This window comes from Vanessa cardui, chromosome W (genome assembly GCF_905220365.1).
Source record: "Vanessa cardui chromosome W, ilVanCard2.1, whole genome shotgun sequence".
Classification (NCBI taxonomy): Eukaryota; Metazoa; Arthropoda; class Insecta; order Lepidoptera; family Nymphalidae; genus Vanessa; species Vanessa cardui.
The window spans coordinates 1,018,489-1,036,500 of record NC_061153.1 but is presented as its reverse complement, the minus strand read 5'-3'; the positions used below and the strand labels follow the sequence as shown (position 1 = coordinate 1,036,500).

The 18,012-nt window shown below is 42.5% G+C and overlaps 3 protein-coding genes across 3 annotated transcripts; 1 reads left to right on the top strand and 2 right to left on the bottom strand.

The window, feature by feature from the left end:
* Nucleotides 1-1,326: 1,326 nt before the first annotated feature.
* Nucleotides 1,327-1,848, bottom strand: LOC124542393 (the record flags this gene model as incomplete). The annotated part of the gene is made up of 1 exon (XM_047120351.1): nt 1,327-1,848. A coding segment is annotated over exon 1 (522 nt), but the record flags the coding sequence as incomplete, so codon positions are not given.
* Nucleotides 1,849-2,149: 301 nt separating this feature from the next.
* On the bottom strand, nt 2,150-3,727 carry LOC124542794 (actin cytoskeleton-regulatory complex protein PAN1-like). The gene is made up of 2 exons (XM_047120682.1): nt 2,638-3,727; nt 2,150-2,316 (listed from the first exon to the last, which is right to left on the bottom strand). Exons 1-2 carry the CDS (start codon nt 3,725-3,727, stop codon nt 2,150-2,152), a joined length of 1,257 nt encoding a protein of 418 aa, XP_046976638.1.
* A 5,119-nt stretch (nt 3,728-8,846) lies between these two features.
* On the top strand, nt 8,847-9,911 carry LOC124542793. The gene has a single exon (XM_047120681.1). The coding sequence runs from the start codon at nt 8,847-8,849 to the stop codon at nt 9,909-9,911; it is 1,065 nt and encodes a 354-aa protein (XP_046976637.1).
* Nucleotides 9,912-18,012: the final 8,101 nt, after the last annotated feature.

Sequence of the window (18,012 nt, the reverse complement as noted above, 5' to 3'; positions counted from 1 at the left end):
CCCCGCCCAGAGGATCTCCCTGTCCTGGAGGTACGCCTCCAGCAGTCTCCTCAGATAGGTCGGCACCCCATGGTATCGGAGTGCCTCCCGTATCGTCTCGAAAGGGAGACTGTTGAAGGCGTTCGCCACGTCAAGCGACACAGCCAGGACGACCTGCCCCCGGGCCACCGCTTCCGTCGTCCGAGTCTTCAGGGCATTCAGGGCGTCGACTGTCGATCGGCCCGCCCTGAATCCGTACTGCGCCTCCGAGAGACCCGGACCGACCTCCTCGAGGTGCTGAACGAGACGGGCTGCGAGGACCTTCTCGAAGAGTTTTCCTGTCTCGTTCAGCAGCACAATTGGCCTGTATGCCGAAGGGGAATCCAACGGCCGACCTTCCTTCGGCAACAGGACCAACTTCCCTTCTTTCCAAGGCTTCGGAAACTGCCCGCTGCACAGACACTCGTCGAATAGCTCCCGAAGCCTTGCACCTAGGTATTCCAGGGCGTCGCACAGAATACGCCCTGGAACCCCGTCCGGACCCGGCGCCGTCTTCCTGGCCCTCAAGCGACCGAGGGCCATCTCCATCTCCCGCTCCGTAATCAGTGGTGAAACCACTGGGTCTTCGGTCACGGAGCGGGGCGCCATCTGCGGAGGGACGTGCTCGCCTGGATGGGGGAAGAGTTCCCCAACCAGGCGAAGGAGGAGTTCCGGTGGCATCGACTCGATGACGGGGGCGCCTTGGGTGCGGAACTTCCCGCGTACACCGCGGTACGGGCGCCCCCACGGGTCTCGATTGAGACCCGCCAGAAGTTCCTCCCTGGCCTTCTCCTTGGCCTTGCGTATCGCCAGCTGCAGCTCTTTTTTCAGCTGGCGATAGGCGTCCAGCAACTGTCCCTCCAAATCCGTGTCGAGGCCGTTGCGTCTTCGACAGCGGACGTAGGCCCTCCGTGCCCGACAGCACGTCGCCCGAAGGTCGGCGATTTCGGGCGACCACCAGTATACGTGTCGGCGCGGAACTCTGCGCCGGGTCCGAGGCATGGCCGCATCGCAGACTTCCTTGAGTGAACTGCGCATCCGGCCTGCCAGCTCCTCTGCGCTGGCGCCCTCCCTCCTCGCTGCGGAACCCCACCGCTGCACGATTGCGGCCTCCTTGACCAGCTCTCGATCGACCTGGCCGAGAGACCACCTCGGCAACGTGGTCGGCGCCCTCTGGGGTTCCGCCGGCCTGCGAGAAGTGGAGATCTCAAATCGGATGTACCGGTGATCCGATAGAGTCTCCACCTCCTCCTCCACTCTCCAATCAACCACTCTGCGTGCTACGACAGCAGTGGCGAACGAAACGTCCACCACGGAACCCCCGTGATGGCGAACGCAGGTGTGAACCTGTCCCCTGTTGAGAAGGGACAGGTTGGAGAGCAGGGCCCACACCTGGACGGCCCTCCCTCGCGGATTCGTGACAGGGTTACCCCAGGCACGCGACTTCGCGTTTAAGTCGCCGAGAACCATTATCGGTTTCGGCGACTGCCTGGCCACCGCAGCTCTGACCAAGCCGAGATAGGTCTCGAACTCAGCCAGGCTGCGGTTAGGGGAGAAGTACGTCCCGACGACGACGTACTCCCCCCACCCCACGACTACGTAGCCCGAACCCCTTTCGATGACTGAGAGGGGGGGCCCCGTTCCGCTCCTCGTGAGGACCGCTACGGTGTCGTCCAAGTCTCCCAGCCAGTGAGGTAGGGGAGGGACGTAGTAGGGTTCACAGGCCACCGCCAGGTCTACCTGCCACTCCGCCATGGACTGCAGTAGAAGATCCTGAGCCCCGGCGCAGTGGTTGATATTCGTCTGAAGGAAGCTGAAGTCTGCGCTCATGTTGACATTGCAGCTTCCTCCTCAGCCTGGCGTCGTCCGACGTTATTGGTAGTCTGAGTAGCGAGGGCCACCTTACCTTTCGTGATGGGGGGGCTACATTCTTTAGACCCCATCACGTGCCCGGAGGGCTTGCCGGCGTCTGCGCATACTACGCAGCGCAGCTTCCCGGTACATGTAGACGATTTGTGTCCATCAACGCCGCACCGGTAGCAAAGGCTTCCTCGTTCCGCACTGAATGGGCAGAGCAACCTTGTATGGCCTAGACCCATGCACTTGTAGCAGCGCAGAGGGCGCTGCTCCATCACGTACACTCTGGCCGAGCCCCACCCAACCAAAAGACGACCGGTGTCAGCCAGCTTTTTGCCGCAGTTATTGGACAAGACACGAAGACCATACCCATGGAACCAGGTCCTCGTGAAATATCCCCGCACCTTACCGTTTCAGCGGGGCAACTCCCCTCGCGAACGACTGCGGCAATAATTTTATCTTTAGTGACGGAGTCGTCTAACCCTGTCACCTTGATGTCCACCTTTCTTATGGGGCGAGCAACGTTGGCCACTCCATCCAGCACCGTACGGAGCTTGTCGGCTAGTTTCTCTGCCTGTTCCGTCTGTGCTTTCGGCAGCTCCAACACTCTGGCCCCCGTCGCTGAGCGTCGAACTTTGAGCCCACCATTGATCCCAAGGTCTTGGAGTTTCACGCTCTGCTCAGCGCGCTCCAAGACCTGAGCATACGTGATGCCTTTCTTCTCCGCTTCCGGCTGCAGAGTTAATACCACTGCAGCTGTACGAGGCGCGGACAGCTTAGGCTTAGTTGCTTGTCCTGCCTTAGGCACCATAGGCGCAACTGTGGTGGTTGCAACAGTCGGAAGGGAAGCCGGCTTTCCCTTCTTTCCCTTTTTAACCACAGTGGACCAGGACACCTCCTGGACCATCTGTGGCGGAATTATCTCCGACGTAGGCTGGACGCCTGAGGGACCAGCAATAGATGCCGTCGGAACAGCAGGTGGCGCCCGCTTTGGCGCGGGTGCAGCTTTCGGCGGTGGAGCAGGCTGGACAGCCTGCGTGTAGGGCGTAGCATTCTGCTGCGCCACCTCCCGCCTCTTATCCGCAGCTAACGGAGGGCGATGTATTTTTGCGGGAGGCAACCGTTCCTCTAGTGCGGCAAACCGTGCGTTGATCATGTCGCCGACCGAAGAAATTATGGAGGCTTTAAATCTCTCCATTTGAGCATCCTGTGCCGAGCCGGAAGCATCACTTGCCCCTGCCACCTTGGTCCGCATTTCTGCAAACTCGCGGCGATGAGCCTTTACCTCGGCCTTGAGGCTGTCCACCTCTTTGCGCAGGCGGCCATTATCGGCACGGAGCTTTTGCGTCTCCTCGGCTTCTGTCCGAGCTGCTAAGGCGTCTACAATGCCCTGTAGTGCAGCCGCCGACTCCTTCAGCCTCTTTGCAAAGCCACCTTTTAAATTGGTGGACTTTTGGGCCACCTCCAAAATTAGGGCTGCGCTTCGGCCAGCTTGTGCCCGGAGTTCCTCTGCTCCCATCTTCGTGGGATCTTCGGTGTGTACATCCGAGGATGAGGATTCCTCGGAGTCCACGACAACCTGTGGAGCGTCCTTTCGAAACGCCCGACTACGCAGGGACCGCTCGAAAGCCTCCTCTCTGGCCTCGCTGGCCTTGGCTTTCAGCTCAGCCTTTGCCCGAGCGAGGCCACTACCCCGTCCTTTCGCGGTTTTGCCGCGAATCGCAGGCTTGCTCTTCGCAGCCAACCTCATCTCCGTCTCCGTTTCAGAGTCGGAGTTATAAATAGCAAGGCCCCCATAAGGCCGTTTTCTACGAACCAGGGCGTCGGACGACAACTCAGTGTCGACGTCCATCGCCGAAAACGAAAAACATCTATAAACAAAACAATAAAACAAACGAAAATATTTATATACAATAATAAATATTAAACTGAAACAATTAAGATCTAAAAAGATCTATTCCACAACAACAATAGGACCAATCCTTAAACAAAACAAGTGTCCGATAAACAAAGCCAATAGTCCAGATGTTACGCGTCAGAGATAACGAAAACCGGCAAGCAGGTGTCGTTTTAAATCTTCAATCGTAAAATCTTATCGCACAATTCAACACAACCTCAGTCGACGACGTCCGAACGTTGAATCAAGGGATAACTACCCTGCATCAAACTTCAATCTACCTGTCTCCGAACTTATAATATCCGAAGTAGTTTTCATTTTATTTTTAGTGTTTGGGAACTCAAAAAGTAAGGAACACAACACCACTTGATGTAAACTCCTTTATTTTCCTCAATTTTATATACACCGATACAAATTGCTTCCGAGTATAAGATCTAAGAAAAATAACTTGACAGCGCGATTTAACTGGCATACAGCGCCATCTATTATTGACTTAAGGAACTAAAATAAAATTAATATATTAAATGAACAAACATTCCGCCCACCAAGGACTTGTCCTTCAAGTTAAAATACACATACAATAAAATAATAACATACTCGGAAGGTGTAATAAGTAGCAAACTTAACTAAAATCTAACCCAATCAACCAAACAGCTAGTACATAAAAGATATGACTCAAAAATTAAGGCATTAATTTAACTCATTTTAATTACAGTATGGCTTTACACACACAACAACAAGTAAAGTTAAGAAAAAAAAAATACAACTCAAAAAAAAACGAATGAAAACAAAACGCAAAGAAAATAAAACTATAGTAACATAAACAAACATTGAATACATTGGAAATTATAACCGCCCACCGTGACAATATCATATTTATTTTGTTAAAATACTAACTTTAAAAAGTGGACGTTTAATATATCCATTTTTACATTTACGGTAACGACTCTTGTGATATCATCACGGCCAGGATGGAGGATTTTTAACAATTTTTCCTAAGAGCCATTTAGAGGGTGGCAAAAAATCGCCTCTTAACACTACTACATCATTGATGTCAGGCTCTGGGTTTTTCTTATTCCACTTATATCTATTAGCTAAAGTTAACAAATATTCTTTCGACCACCTTTTCCAAAAATCGTTAACCATTTTTTGAGTTAAATGCCATCTTTCCAGACCAGTACATTTTTTATCAGAATAATCAACATCAGTTACATTAAGAATGGGTTCTCCTATTAAGAAATGACCTGGTGTCAGTGGGAGTAGGTCATTAATGTCGTCGCAAAGTACGGACGCATTTACAAGTAAAGGACGCGAGTTTAGACAAGCCTCCACCTGTGTCAGAACTGTAGATAATTCTTCGTAAGTCAGCGTGCTATCTCCAATGACTTTACGTAAATGCCTTTTGACAGACCTTACACCTGCCTCCCAGAGGCCTCCAAAATTTGGAGCATGTATCATATAACATATGCATATAACACATTTCCTGAAATGTTTCTTTACCAACTCTTTTGCTCTTACTATCCAATACCGTGTCCTTAAGAAATTTAACATAAGCTGTGGTCCGCCATGCATAGTTTTCTCATGTGCATCAGAGATTAATAACCTACTAAGGTGACTCTTAGCAGGAATAATCACCGGATGTTTCATGTCATAGCCTATATCAGCCTGTTCTAAACGTCCTCCAACCCTCATAATCCCATTTTTATCCCATATCCCATATTTATTTGGAAAGACCACTCTTCTTAGATGTTTCTCCCTGTAATTGTATCTGCTGTATTTCTTGTTGATATTCAAAACTTTGAGCTTGTTTAATGCATATCTGTAAAGTCTGATTTATTTAATTTTTTAATAATACAAATAATATATAACAAAATACAATAATCTGCGTAGTCCAAAATAGGAAGTAGAAGTGACAAAGGCGTATTGTTAAAGATGATCGCAGGTAGGTTGGCGTAATCAACTTTAGTAAGTAGTTTGGAGCTGCCAATAATAATGACCTGCGATTTATCTGGATTTACAAGAAGCCCGCACGTCTTGCTCCAAGTACAAATTTTATGCAATTCCTGGTTCAGCCTCTCAATAGCCCCTCCGATACCTGTTAAGGGAGCAGAAACGTAGACCTGCAAGTCGTCAGCATAAAGATGAAAGGAAGACGAGAGGAGATGGGATACAATATTAATAAAAATGGAAAATAAAAGTGGAGAGAGGACACTGCCTTGAAGAACACCAGATGAGAGAGATTGGAGGCTGGATAATTTATTATTAATCCGTACACATTGCTGACGACCATACAGGTGGCTACGAAACCACTCACATGCATCGGAAGAGATATTAATCGACCGAAGCACTGCCAGCAGTAGATCTAAATCAACCGTATTGAACGCATTACTGAAGTCCAATAATGCCAGGATCCTAACATGTCTGTTGTCCATGTTAAAACGTCGCATACTTTAAGTAGGGCAGTAGTAGTACTATGACCTCTCCGAAATCCTGACTGGAAATCAGAGAGTACATTGTACTCTGCTAGATACTTTGTTAATTGAAGATGGACAATACATTTGTTTGTTAAGGATGTTGGCCTTTAAGATCCACTAAAAATGTGAATTTAAAGCATTGAGATCCACTAAATTGTCACCAGAAACGGGAACTTTACCAACACCGAAAGTTTTTAGGAAATTCCAGACCTGTTTATTACTGTCAGAATTATGAATAGTGTCGTGGATGTATCTACGCTTCGCTTCACGACATAATTTGTTGCATCGGTTTCGCAGTAATCTGTACCGGTCCAAGTTATCATCAGACGACTATTTTCTAAGGCGAGCTTTAGCTTTATCACGCTTTGGCATCATTTCCTTTATTTCGGAAGTGATCCAGTGAGCTGGTCGGTGCTTCAACTTAATTCGCTTAATAAGAGCATGGCAATAATATAGGTCCATCAATTTGGTGTTAAAGAGGCTGACCTTCTTCTCAATGCAATCTTCGTCTAAGATAGATGTCCAGTCGATGTTACCAGCATCACGCTTTAGCTCGTCATGGTCGATTTGATTGAAGCTACGACGAAAGGTATATAAAGGTTTTCGTTTGGAATGGCGGACATTATAGGAGACAAATATGAGGTCGTGATAGGAGAAGCAGGACGGTAATTGACCGTGGTTGGCAACATGATCAGGAAGAGAAACAATAATCAGATAGAGAAGAGAAGGTGTAGTATTAGGAAAGCGATGTGTAGTAGACAGAGGGAGGGAATGTAAGTTTAAGGACGACAGAATAGACAGAAGCTTATTCGAACGAGAATCATTTTTTATTAAACAAGTATTAAAATCTCCTAACAATAGAAGATGTTAGTACAAAGGTTGTTTAGGATATTGTCTAGGGAGGAGAAATAATCAATGTGAATTGAGGGACTATACAGGACACCTAGGAGTACTTTAGAGTGGCCAAGGATAATTTCAAGGAAAAGGAATTCAGCGGATTCGGAGTATTGGTTAGGAGAGGACAGTACAATCGTGTATGGGATTCCCGTTCTTAGATAAATAGCAACCCCACCCCCACCCTTTCCCGTTCTATCGTTTCTTATTAACTTGTAGCCGGGTAAGGAGAATTGAACGGAGGGAAGCGAAGGTTTTAAGAATGATTCCGAAATCAAGATAGCGTCTACTTGACTGTTACTGAAGGACATTGAAATATCAGAGAGATGTGCAGGGATACTCTGAGCGTTAATGTGAACGATATTTAGGTTAAGAGGAAAAGGAGAAAAAATAGCGTTTAATTGGTCATGTAACAAAATGTCAGGGGAACCATCGCTTTCGGCACTAAAAAATTCATCACAAGAAGAAGAGTAAGAATTTGAACTAATGTTGAGTAGATCGGCATAATCCATATTAAAAATTAAAATGTCATGTCATGTGTAACCATGACATCCCGATATCGTATGTTACGTACAATGACAATGAGTAGTGCAAATTACGAAGGAGCAATTTAAAAAGTAAATTAATAATAACAAATAAATTATTACACAAAGGAATTACAAAAAAAAAGTTTAGTTACCCTACAGCGAAAGACATAAAAAAACTAAACGATGTAACCCGATCAAAGTGAAGAGGTACGTTTACGTTAAAGTATTTAAAATATTTTAAATAGTGGCTGTACGAAAACAATACCTAAGTTACAGTTTGCGCCTAACTTTTCTAGGAGATTTCACGAACGGCATTTCCGTTTCCTTGTCGGCACTCTTGATAACCGGACGATCGGGCGAGTCTTGCTTCGAAGAGGAAGAGAACTTTGAAATAATAGCTTGGAGATCGGACATAACTTCAATTTTTCTTCGCGTCTTGTCAGGGAGCAGTATGATAATTTTGCTATCAGAAGTCCAGCAGCTATTAACGCCGAAATGTTTTCGCGCTTCCATGAAAACGTGATGTTTGGATTTCGTAAGGAATTCTGATATAGTAATGCCGGACCCTTTGAGTGAAGTCTTAGAATTCCATACAAGTTGGCGCATGTTATAATTGTTAAACCTGACTAAAATAGGCCTCGGTTTACCTTGATGAACTCCCAGGCGATGGCACACTTGCAAATCACTAGGTCTGACCTCGGACAACTCTAATCGGGTTACGTATTTCGGTGTCGCGCGCGTCACGTCGGCTCCGTATAAAATAATTAAAAAAAACAGTAATTATCGAGTATTCTCGTCGGTGTTTTAAGTAAAAAGCTACCTAGTGCATTTACCATTTGTAAAGGTAGCATACATTACATTTTTTGGTGAAAAACAATTGGAAATAAGTTAATAAACAATGTATTAAAACATAAGTGCATCAGTGTAAAAATAAAGTGGTGTAAGGTAGTCATTAAAACGATCTCAATAATTCTACCGCTCAAGATCATATCACAAATTCTGTGAAACATACGAAGCCGTTTTTTTGCCAAGATTACTAAACATAATCTGGCGCGTTACGGTGAGCGTATGAATTAAATGCTCCTCGTTCCGGAGGGCCTAAGATCGATTCCAAACAATACTTAGAATTTTTAATTTTTCGAGCAAAATTATTACTGAGATTAAATAATAAAGCTTACAATGTCTTCTAAAAAAAAATTAGAATGCTGTCTTCGATCTCCTAATTCAACTGAGGTGATGTCATGTTACGGTTGCAAAAAACGATATCACTATAACTGTATTTCAACATCTAAAACTTGTTTCAATGAACTGTCCGAAAATTACAAAACTACATGGCTGTGTCCAACTTGTGCTAGACCTAAAAGAGACAACACAAACACACCTATTAGAACCTCGCTTACTACTTCAGAGGATCATGACAACCAGACTTGCAATGTTACTCTTCGCATTAAAGATAATGAAAGGAAGGTTATTGAAAAAATAACATCCGACCTACCACTACATGAAGTCCGGTATATTGTCAGAGAAGAAATGAAAAGTTTGCTAGACGTTTTCAAAAAAAGCATACTGGATGAATTCACCACAAAAACGAACGAAGTTCTTGCGTCTATAAATTTCCTGGAAGATCAATATGAAAACATCAAGAAAGATTTATCCGCTAGAAATGAAGTAATTAAAACCCTACAGTTAGAAAATAAAACACTACACTCCAAAGTGAATGACTTACAGACTAGACTCACTTTAGTTGAAAATCAATCCCGAGCCAGCAACCTAGAAATCCAATGCATTCCTGAGCACCGATCTGAAAATATCACCTCTACAGTGAAACAACTGGCCGCTAATGTAAAGTATAACTTATCAGATACTGACATACAGAGCTGCAGTAGAATAATGAAAATCAACAAGGAGAGCCCCCGACCACGTTCTGTACTAGTCAAATTTAGTAGTCCAAGAGTACGGGACAATTTTCTAGCGGCAACTATAGCCTTTAACAAACAAGCGAAATGTAAGGAGGACAAATTAAATACCAGCCACTTAGGCATCGGAGGAAACAAACAACCTATATATGTTACCGAACATCTCCCACCGGCTACAAAGGCACTACACGCAGAGGCACGCATTAAAGCTAAGGAACTCAAATATGAATTCGTCTGGATTAAGAACGGTCGAGTTTTTATGCGGAAGTCAAAGTCGTCTGACTACAAAATTATAAAAAGTTCAGAATCTCTCTTAAATTTATCGTAACTAAATTTTATTAATAGACATGTTATGGTACATTAATTGAAAAATTCGATTCAATAACCTGTTATTATCAAAATGTCCGAGGACTTCGTTTAAGCTTAACTGAAGTACGAAAAGAAGTCCTTAACTCGACTTATGATATCATTGTACTAACGGAAACTTGGCTCAATGATAGTATACACGATGCTGAGATCTTCGATGACAGATATTATATATATAGACGTGATCGCGAAACGTCCTCCATTTCTAACAATAAGAAAATTGGTGGTGGAGTTTTGATAGCGGTAAAAAAGGATGGCTTTAGTTCACGCAGACAACTTGGATGGGAGAGTCAATGCGAAGACTTATGGGTCACAATAGAACTCGATTCTGAGGTCATAACAAAACATTTACATATCTGCGCAGTATACATTCCCCCACCAGTTACTCACAACACATTAGACGTTTTTATTAATAATGCAACTAAAACAATAAATGATAACAACTTGGATGTTCCAAATAATTCGATTCTATTACTTGGTGACTTTAACATGAGTTCTATATCATGGGAAATCCAACCTAATGTTCAGTACACATCCCCAAGGAACCACACAAATTGTCTCCTTAAAAGTTGCCTAATAGATTTCTTTGCCTTACACGACCTAAACCAATATAATCATATTAAAAACAGAAGTGGAAAAATTTTAGACTTAATTCTATCTAACATAACCATGAACATTAGTGAAAGTCAATTTCCCATACGCAATGTAGATACTTTGCACCCACCATTAGAAATTGTCTTAAAAATAATGCCCACAAATATTCCTCTTAAAACCAAGCCTAAAACTTCACACAATTATAAAAAAGCTGACTACGATTCTATTAGAACGTATCTTGATAATATTGATTGGCTTCAAACTTTAGGTACACTAGATAATGTTAATTCAATGATATCTAAGTTTTACGAAATTCTGCAAGTAGCGATTGATAAGTTCGTCCCGAAGTCCTGCAAAAGAACAAAATGTTATCCTATCTGGTTTACTCCTACAGTCATCAAACTAATAAAACAAAAATATAAATATCACCACAAAGTTAAATTATATAACAATCCACTTGACAAAATTGAATTTGCACACCTGCGGAAAGACTGTGACAAACTTATTAAAAAATGTTACTATGATTACATTTTACATATTGAAGAAGCTATTGGGCAACATCCGAAATATTTTTGGACACATCTGAAAAATATGCGACGTAAGGGTTCGAATTACCCCAATAAAATGACTTTGAATAATCATGAGACATGCAATAGGCAAGAAATATGCGACTTATTTGCTAATCATTTTTCATCGGTATTTAATAATAATACTTCAAACAATAACTTTGATTTACCGTCAGTGAACATATCCAAAACTTATATAGGCAACATTCAATTATCCAAAGGAGACATTGAGAAACGACTAAAAAGACTTGACATATCGAAGGCTGCTGGTCCAGACAATATTCCGCCTTTATTTATACGTAAGTGCGCAACCTCATTGTCTGTTCCGTTATCCTTAATATACAATAATTCCCTGAATTCAGGTATTTTCCCCGAAAAGTGGAAAGAGGCGCGTATAGTGCCAATTTACAAAAGTGAAAGTCGTCAGAATATTGTAAATTATAGACCTATCTCCATTTTATGTACTATGTCAAAGGTCTTTGAGAGTTTAGTGTATGAACTAAGCTTTAAGCTACTAGGAAGACGTATCAATGGGCAACAGCATGGCTTCTTGTCAGGTAGATCTACTGCCACAAACCTCTTTTCATATGTCACTGAATTACTTGGCAATGTCGATAATCGACTGCAAGTCGATGCTATATACACAGACTTCTCTAAGGCCTTTGACAAAGTAAACCACACATTACTTGTTAGCAAACTAAGGGAATTTGGACTAAATGAGACAATTTTAAAATGGTGCTCATCCTACCTACAAAGTAGATCCTCTACTGTGGTGATAGATGGATATTCTTCTCAGCCATACATTGCCAAGTCTGGTGTTCCGCAGGGCTCAGTCTTAGGACCAGCTTTTTTCAACATCTTTATAAACGATATTGTTTCGATATTTCAGCACTCAAAAGTCTACCTATTCGCAGATGATCTTAAAATTATTAAAACAATCACAAACAATTTTGACGTCGCACTTTTACAGGAAGATCTGAACAGGTTGATACAATGGTGTAACCATAACCAGATGACACTGAATCCCAAGAAATGCTTTTCAATCAGATTTACAAGAAAACAAAATTACGTTCAGAGCCAATATTACATCGAGACAGAAAAACTGACGGTAGTTCGAGCGATGCGTGATTTAGGCGTCGTACTGGACAGCGAGTTAAGATTTACCAGCCACATTGATAATATTATTACCACAGCAACAAAGACATTAGGTTTTGTATTGAGGAATTCAAAAGAGTTCAGGCAGCCCTCTACTACCATTAAACTTTACAGTAGTCTAGTGAGAAGTAAACTGGAATATTGCAGCCAAATTTGGAATCCTCACTACAAAATTCATAGTGATAGAATCGAAAGGGTACAAAAACAACTATTGCGTCATCTTGCGTATCGCTCGAACTGCAATCTAACCGATAATTCTTATGAAGGAAGACTTGAACGATTCAACATTACTTCATTACAGTCGCGCAGAATAATGTCAGATCTATTATTCCTACACAAAATATTGAACAACAATATTGATTGTCCAGCTATATTGCAATTACTTAATTTCAATGTTCCCTTAAGATTACCCAGAAAACCGAGTGCCTTATTTCATGTACCGCTATACAAATCTAACTTAGGAAAATATTCTCCACCAGCTAGACTAGCACGCACATATAACGATCTCTCCTCGAAGATCTATAACCTAGATATTACTTGTAATAATTTGGCTATTTTTAAATCAAATTTGTTGAGTTTCTTAAAAAACAATATAAATTATTGAAACTAAAATTATTAATTATTGTTATTAACTCAAAATTAACTTAAAAAATGTTTATTTAATTTATTTTGCATTTAATATGTTCATTTTAATGATTACAATTGATATTGTTATAAAACTGTTAAATAATTCAATTTCATAATTTTTATTAATTAAATAATTTAATTATATAATTGATCCAAAGAAACAATCTTAGGATAATTACTAATGTTCAATATATTTAGTGCATGCTGTGATTACCTATAAAAAGAAATACAATTATCAAGTGTGTTCAATTGTTAACTATATAAAATTTGTAATACTATTGTCATTTCTGTTGGTGATCCTATAAAATAAATAAATAAATAAATAAATAAATAATCGGTCGGTTAATATACTGTGAACGGTGTTGTCAAGCTTTTCATTTTTTTCTTCAGGGACAGCATGGATTAGGATGACTATTCTTCGTAAGTGAGCTTCGTGTCGTTCAAGACCAAGGGTCAACATCTCAACTTGTGATTTCATAAGTTTTCAAAAAGCTAGTAACACTGCTCTGGGTGACATGTCAAATTTGAATTTCTTTTAAATATTTTAAATTATTTAGTTTTAAGTGTTTTAATTCCAATTAATAGTAGTAATTCTGTATTACAATTCTTTGAAAAAGTGTCAATAGTGTTTGTGACGCATATACGCAACTAAATCGGAACAAAAGAAGAATCGAGTCGACTGTCATACTCTAACGGCCGCTTTACTTAAAGTCTACGTAAACCCGGGGAGTATTTTGTTTTAAACTTTTATTTACTCTTTTTTACACGTTCTAAACCTAATTCGAACGAGGCTTACATGTTGTGGACAGCATCTGCCTTCTCCTTTGGCGTGATTACTGTCTCACTTTGCTTGACAATTAGTTGGAAGCAAGGTTGAAGATTTTAACATAGCCCTCAGATAGTTCTTCACAATATCTGTGCTGTGCATAGGACCCAGCTTATTTTGTAAGCTGTAATCCTTGTGTTTAGTACATACTAAGCTTATAATATTGTTTGAAGTAGTTGACAAGTGAATAACTAAATACCTACATATTTATAAAAGTAAAATAATTAAAAATATTATATGTGATTAACCTAGTGTACCTTTGGTAACTGGAATATCATAGTGTAAAATATTATATTATATTACTTAACTTTGGACAAATTCATTGCTATTACCTTAATTGATAGTATATAAGTAATCACATTTTTTTATATCACCTATTATTAAAATAATCAATCAGACATAAATTTGTACAATCCTGATTATATTAAATCTCTCTGCAATAGCATTTAAAAATACATATTTAAATTATTTTACAGTTAAATAACATGGAGTATACTATTATAACCCGGAAAACTTCAATAAAAGATATGGAAGCCAAATTCCAACTCACCCTTAAAGAATTAAAATCCTCTAAAGAGTTAAGCAGACAACTTCTTCAAGAGCGTGAGGACAGTGAAGAAGAGATCAAAAAAATTGTTAATAAAAACACAGAACTCAAAAGTGAGCTAGCCAAGTTGAATGAACATTGCTTAGATGTTGTTAGCGAGCGGGACAATCTTCTTAAAATTGTGACCTCATTTAAAGAGTGTAGCGATGAACATGAAAGAGCTTTGAGTCGCATTTCAGAACTGGAAGGTAGTCTTTTAAATGCTCAAAAATCAGAGAAAGAATTATAACAAATTAAAACAAGCCAGAAATGTTATGCGACTGAGAGTTTGTATAATGAATTAGTTACACATGACTCTGACTGTAACACCTCCTTGCAGGAGTCTAAAATTAATCATAAATATATGAATACACATAACAAATTAAAAAAATACATAAAATTAAATAAATTTATTAATAAAACAAAAAAAATGATTAATAATACTCATAAATATCAATATATATACAAAATGAGAAAGGACCGCTCACATTTGATTAATAAAATATAATCATGTAATAATAAATTGCAAAATAAAAAAATAATGTATGACACTAATATTGAACAAATGCAACTAGAAATTTTTAGCCTACAGAAAACTTTAGATTTTGTTAATAAAAAATATGACTTGGCTCAAAAACAGATAGAGGAACATATTTTTTTTTTTTATGGAATAGGTGGCAAACGAGCAGGAGGCTCACCTGATGGAAAGTGACTACCACCGCCCATGGACATCTGCAACACCAGGGGGCTTGCAGGTGCGTTGCCGGCCTTTGAGAAAGGAGTAGGCTCTTTTCTTGAAGGTTCCCATGTCGTATCGGTTTGGAAAAACCGCCGGCGAAAGCTGGTTCCACAGAGTGGTTGTGCGAGGCAGAAAATGTCTAAGAAATCGCGCTGTTGTGGATTTTCGGACATCAAGATGGTGCGGGTGAAACTTAGAATTTTGACGAGATGTCCGAAGGTGAAATTCAGCAGCCGGGATTAATCCGAACAATTCCTCGGAACATTCCCCGTGAAAAATTCGGTAGAAGATGCAGAGTGATCCAACATCTCTACGCAAAGCCAAAGGATCAAGGAGATCGGAAAGGGCTTGATCGTCGATAACTCGAGCCGCTCTACGTTGGATGCGGTCAAATGGAAGGAGCTGGTACTGGGGAGCACCCTCCCAGAGGTGAGAGCAGTACTCCATGTGAGGCCGAATTTGCGCCTTGTAAAGTTTTAGGCGATGAGCCGACGTAAAATACTGTCTCGCCTTGCTGAGCACACCGAGCTTCTTTGAAGCCAATTTAGCTTTGCCTTCCAATTGACCGCGGAACTGAACGAGGCTCGAAATATCAACGCCAAGTATTCCGATACTACCTGTAGCGGCTATCGGGATGTTCTCAAATCGTGGAGATACGACAAATGGTGTTTTTTAGCGGTTAACGCGCAAACTTGCGTCTTTTTGGGGTTGAAATGGACTAGATTTAGCCGGCCCCAGTTCGAGACTTCGTTTAACGAAGACTCGATTTCAGACACAAGTTTGTTCCGGTTTTCTTCGACGTTTTCCCGAGAAATATTAGCGCGGCCGGTGTATAAGGTGTCAACGGTACTGTCGTCTGCATAGCAATGAATGTTCCCAATTTGCAACAAGTCATTGATATGCAGAAGAAACAAAGTGGGTGATAGAACACAGGCTTGTGGAACACCAGCATTGACGAACTTTAAGTCGGAGCATGCACCGTCGACAACGACCTTGATGCTCCGATCTGCCAAAAAGCTGGTAATACAATTGCATAATTTCCCGGGAAGCCCATAGGAAGGAAGCTTCGAAAGAAGCGCTTTGTGCCACACGCGATCGAAGGCCTTCGCTATGTCCAAGCTGGCTGCTAATGCCTCACCCTTGCTCTCAACTGCTTCAGCCCATCTATGAGTAAGGTAAACTAGAAGATCACCGGCTGAGCGACCCCGACGGAAACCGTACTGGCGGTCACTAATCAGCTGATTCTCCTCTAGGTACCGCAGGAGCTGGCAGTTAATAAGGGACTCCATTATCTTGGAGAGCAAGGAGGTGATGGCTATAGGCCTATAATTGGACGGATCTGAGCGGTTGCCTTTTTTAGGGATCGGATGCACCAAAGCAGTCTTCCAGGAGTTCGGGACGACGCCTAATGCGTAGGATTGCCGGAAAAGACGCGTTAAGACCGGTGCCAACTCGGGAGCACATGTCCGTAGCACGATTGGAGGGATGCCATCAGGTCCACTCGACTTGTGAATGTCCAAAGAAAGAAATGCTTTCCGAACTGCACTTTGCCGAAATTTAACCTCCGGCATCGTCGTATCACATCGCGGGATTGATGGAGGTGACTTTCCTTGGTCATCCAGAGTCGAGTTCGACGCGAAGAGAGACCCTAAAAGATCGGCCTTCTCCTTCGCGGTATGGGCCAATGACTCACCGTCCCTGTGCAAAGATGGAAAAGAAGGCTGACAGAAATTCCCTAGGACAGCCTTAGCGAGAGACCAGAACGCACGTGTTCCTGATGGGAAGCGCACCAGTCTCTCGCCAATTCTGCCAATGTACTTCGACTTCGCCTTAGCCATCACGTTTTTGAAGGACCTGGAGGCAGAGTTATATTCCTTTCTGAATGTGCTGGTGTTTGTATCACGAGACGCCGATGCGTTAGCCCAGTCTTGGTAGCGTTCCCATTTTCGGCGTGAAACCGTCTTACAGAGGCGACCAAACCAGGGCTGGGACTTGCCACCAATGGGCACCGCAGAATATGGAATGAAAAGTTCCATACCCTGAAGCACCACATCGGCGACAGAGTCAGCAACAACGCTCGGATCATCCATCGAGAAACACCCCCGGCCGAGTCGATGTAGATTACCATTAGTTTTCTATGTTGTCTTGGGTCTGGGTGTTTGTGGTACCGTCGTTACTTCTGATTTCCATAACACAAGTGCTTCAGCTACTTACATTGGGATCAGAGTAATGTATGTGATGTTGTCTCATTTTAAAAAAAAAAAAAATCTGCCCCCATGGGTAAGATGCAAAGAAGGACCGCATCCCATCCCAATCTGCTGACTTGTAGTGCCACACGCGACGACAGCCCGCGAAACGAGGTCGTGAGTAACGTGTAACTGGCACTGTACTCCGGACGAGACAGTGGTCCGACGAGCCCAGAGGGGGATCGACGACAATCTTATAGCCGTCCGGATGCGAAGTCAGCAGAAGGTCCAACAGGGAAGGTGTATGATCCTCCACGTCCGGTATTCGCGTTGGCGAGGTGACCAGTTGTGTCAAATCATAAGCCAAAGCCAAGTCGAGAACAGATCTACCCGCATGATCAGTTCTCAGTGGTGTGTGATCCAAGCCACTCTGTATGATGGGCATTGAAATCGCCCAGAATAATGATCTCTGCGGATGGAGTCTGCTGCAGCACGGAATCTATAGCCAATTGGACGTGCTCAACCAGTCGGTCGATTTCGGCATTACCGCTATGGGACCTATAAAGGCACGCGTAGATTCGCGGATGGTCGTCGCAGTCTACGCGCAGCCAGATATTTGATAGGTCCTGCCCTTCAAGGCTGCCGAGGCGTCGAGAGCAGATATCATCTCTGACGTAAACGCACACCCCAGCTCGTGGCACAAAAGTATGCTCCAATTTGTACCCGGGGTAAGAGAGAAAAGACCTATCGGCAGGAGAAGATATCTGGGTCTCGGTAAGAAAGA

Excerpts from the sequence above, each read along its gene's own strand:
- LOC124542794 (XM_047120682.1), bottom strand. The coding sequence starts at position 3,727 with ATGGACGTCGACACTGAGTTGTCGTCCGACGCCCTGGTTCGTAGAAAA. Across the intron at positions 2,317-2,637 it reads GCCTAAGCTGTCCGCGCCTC|TCGTTCGCGAGGGGAGTTGC; the intron begins GTACAGCTGCAG and ends TTATTGCCGCAG.
- LOC124542793 (XM_047120681.1), top strand. The coding sequence starts at position 8,847 with ATGTCTTCTAAAAAAAAATTAGAATGCTGTCTTCGATCTCCTAATTCA.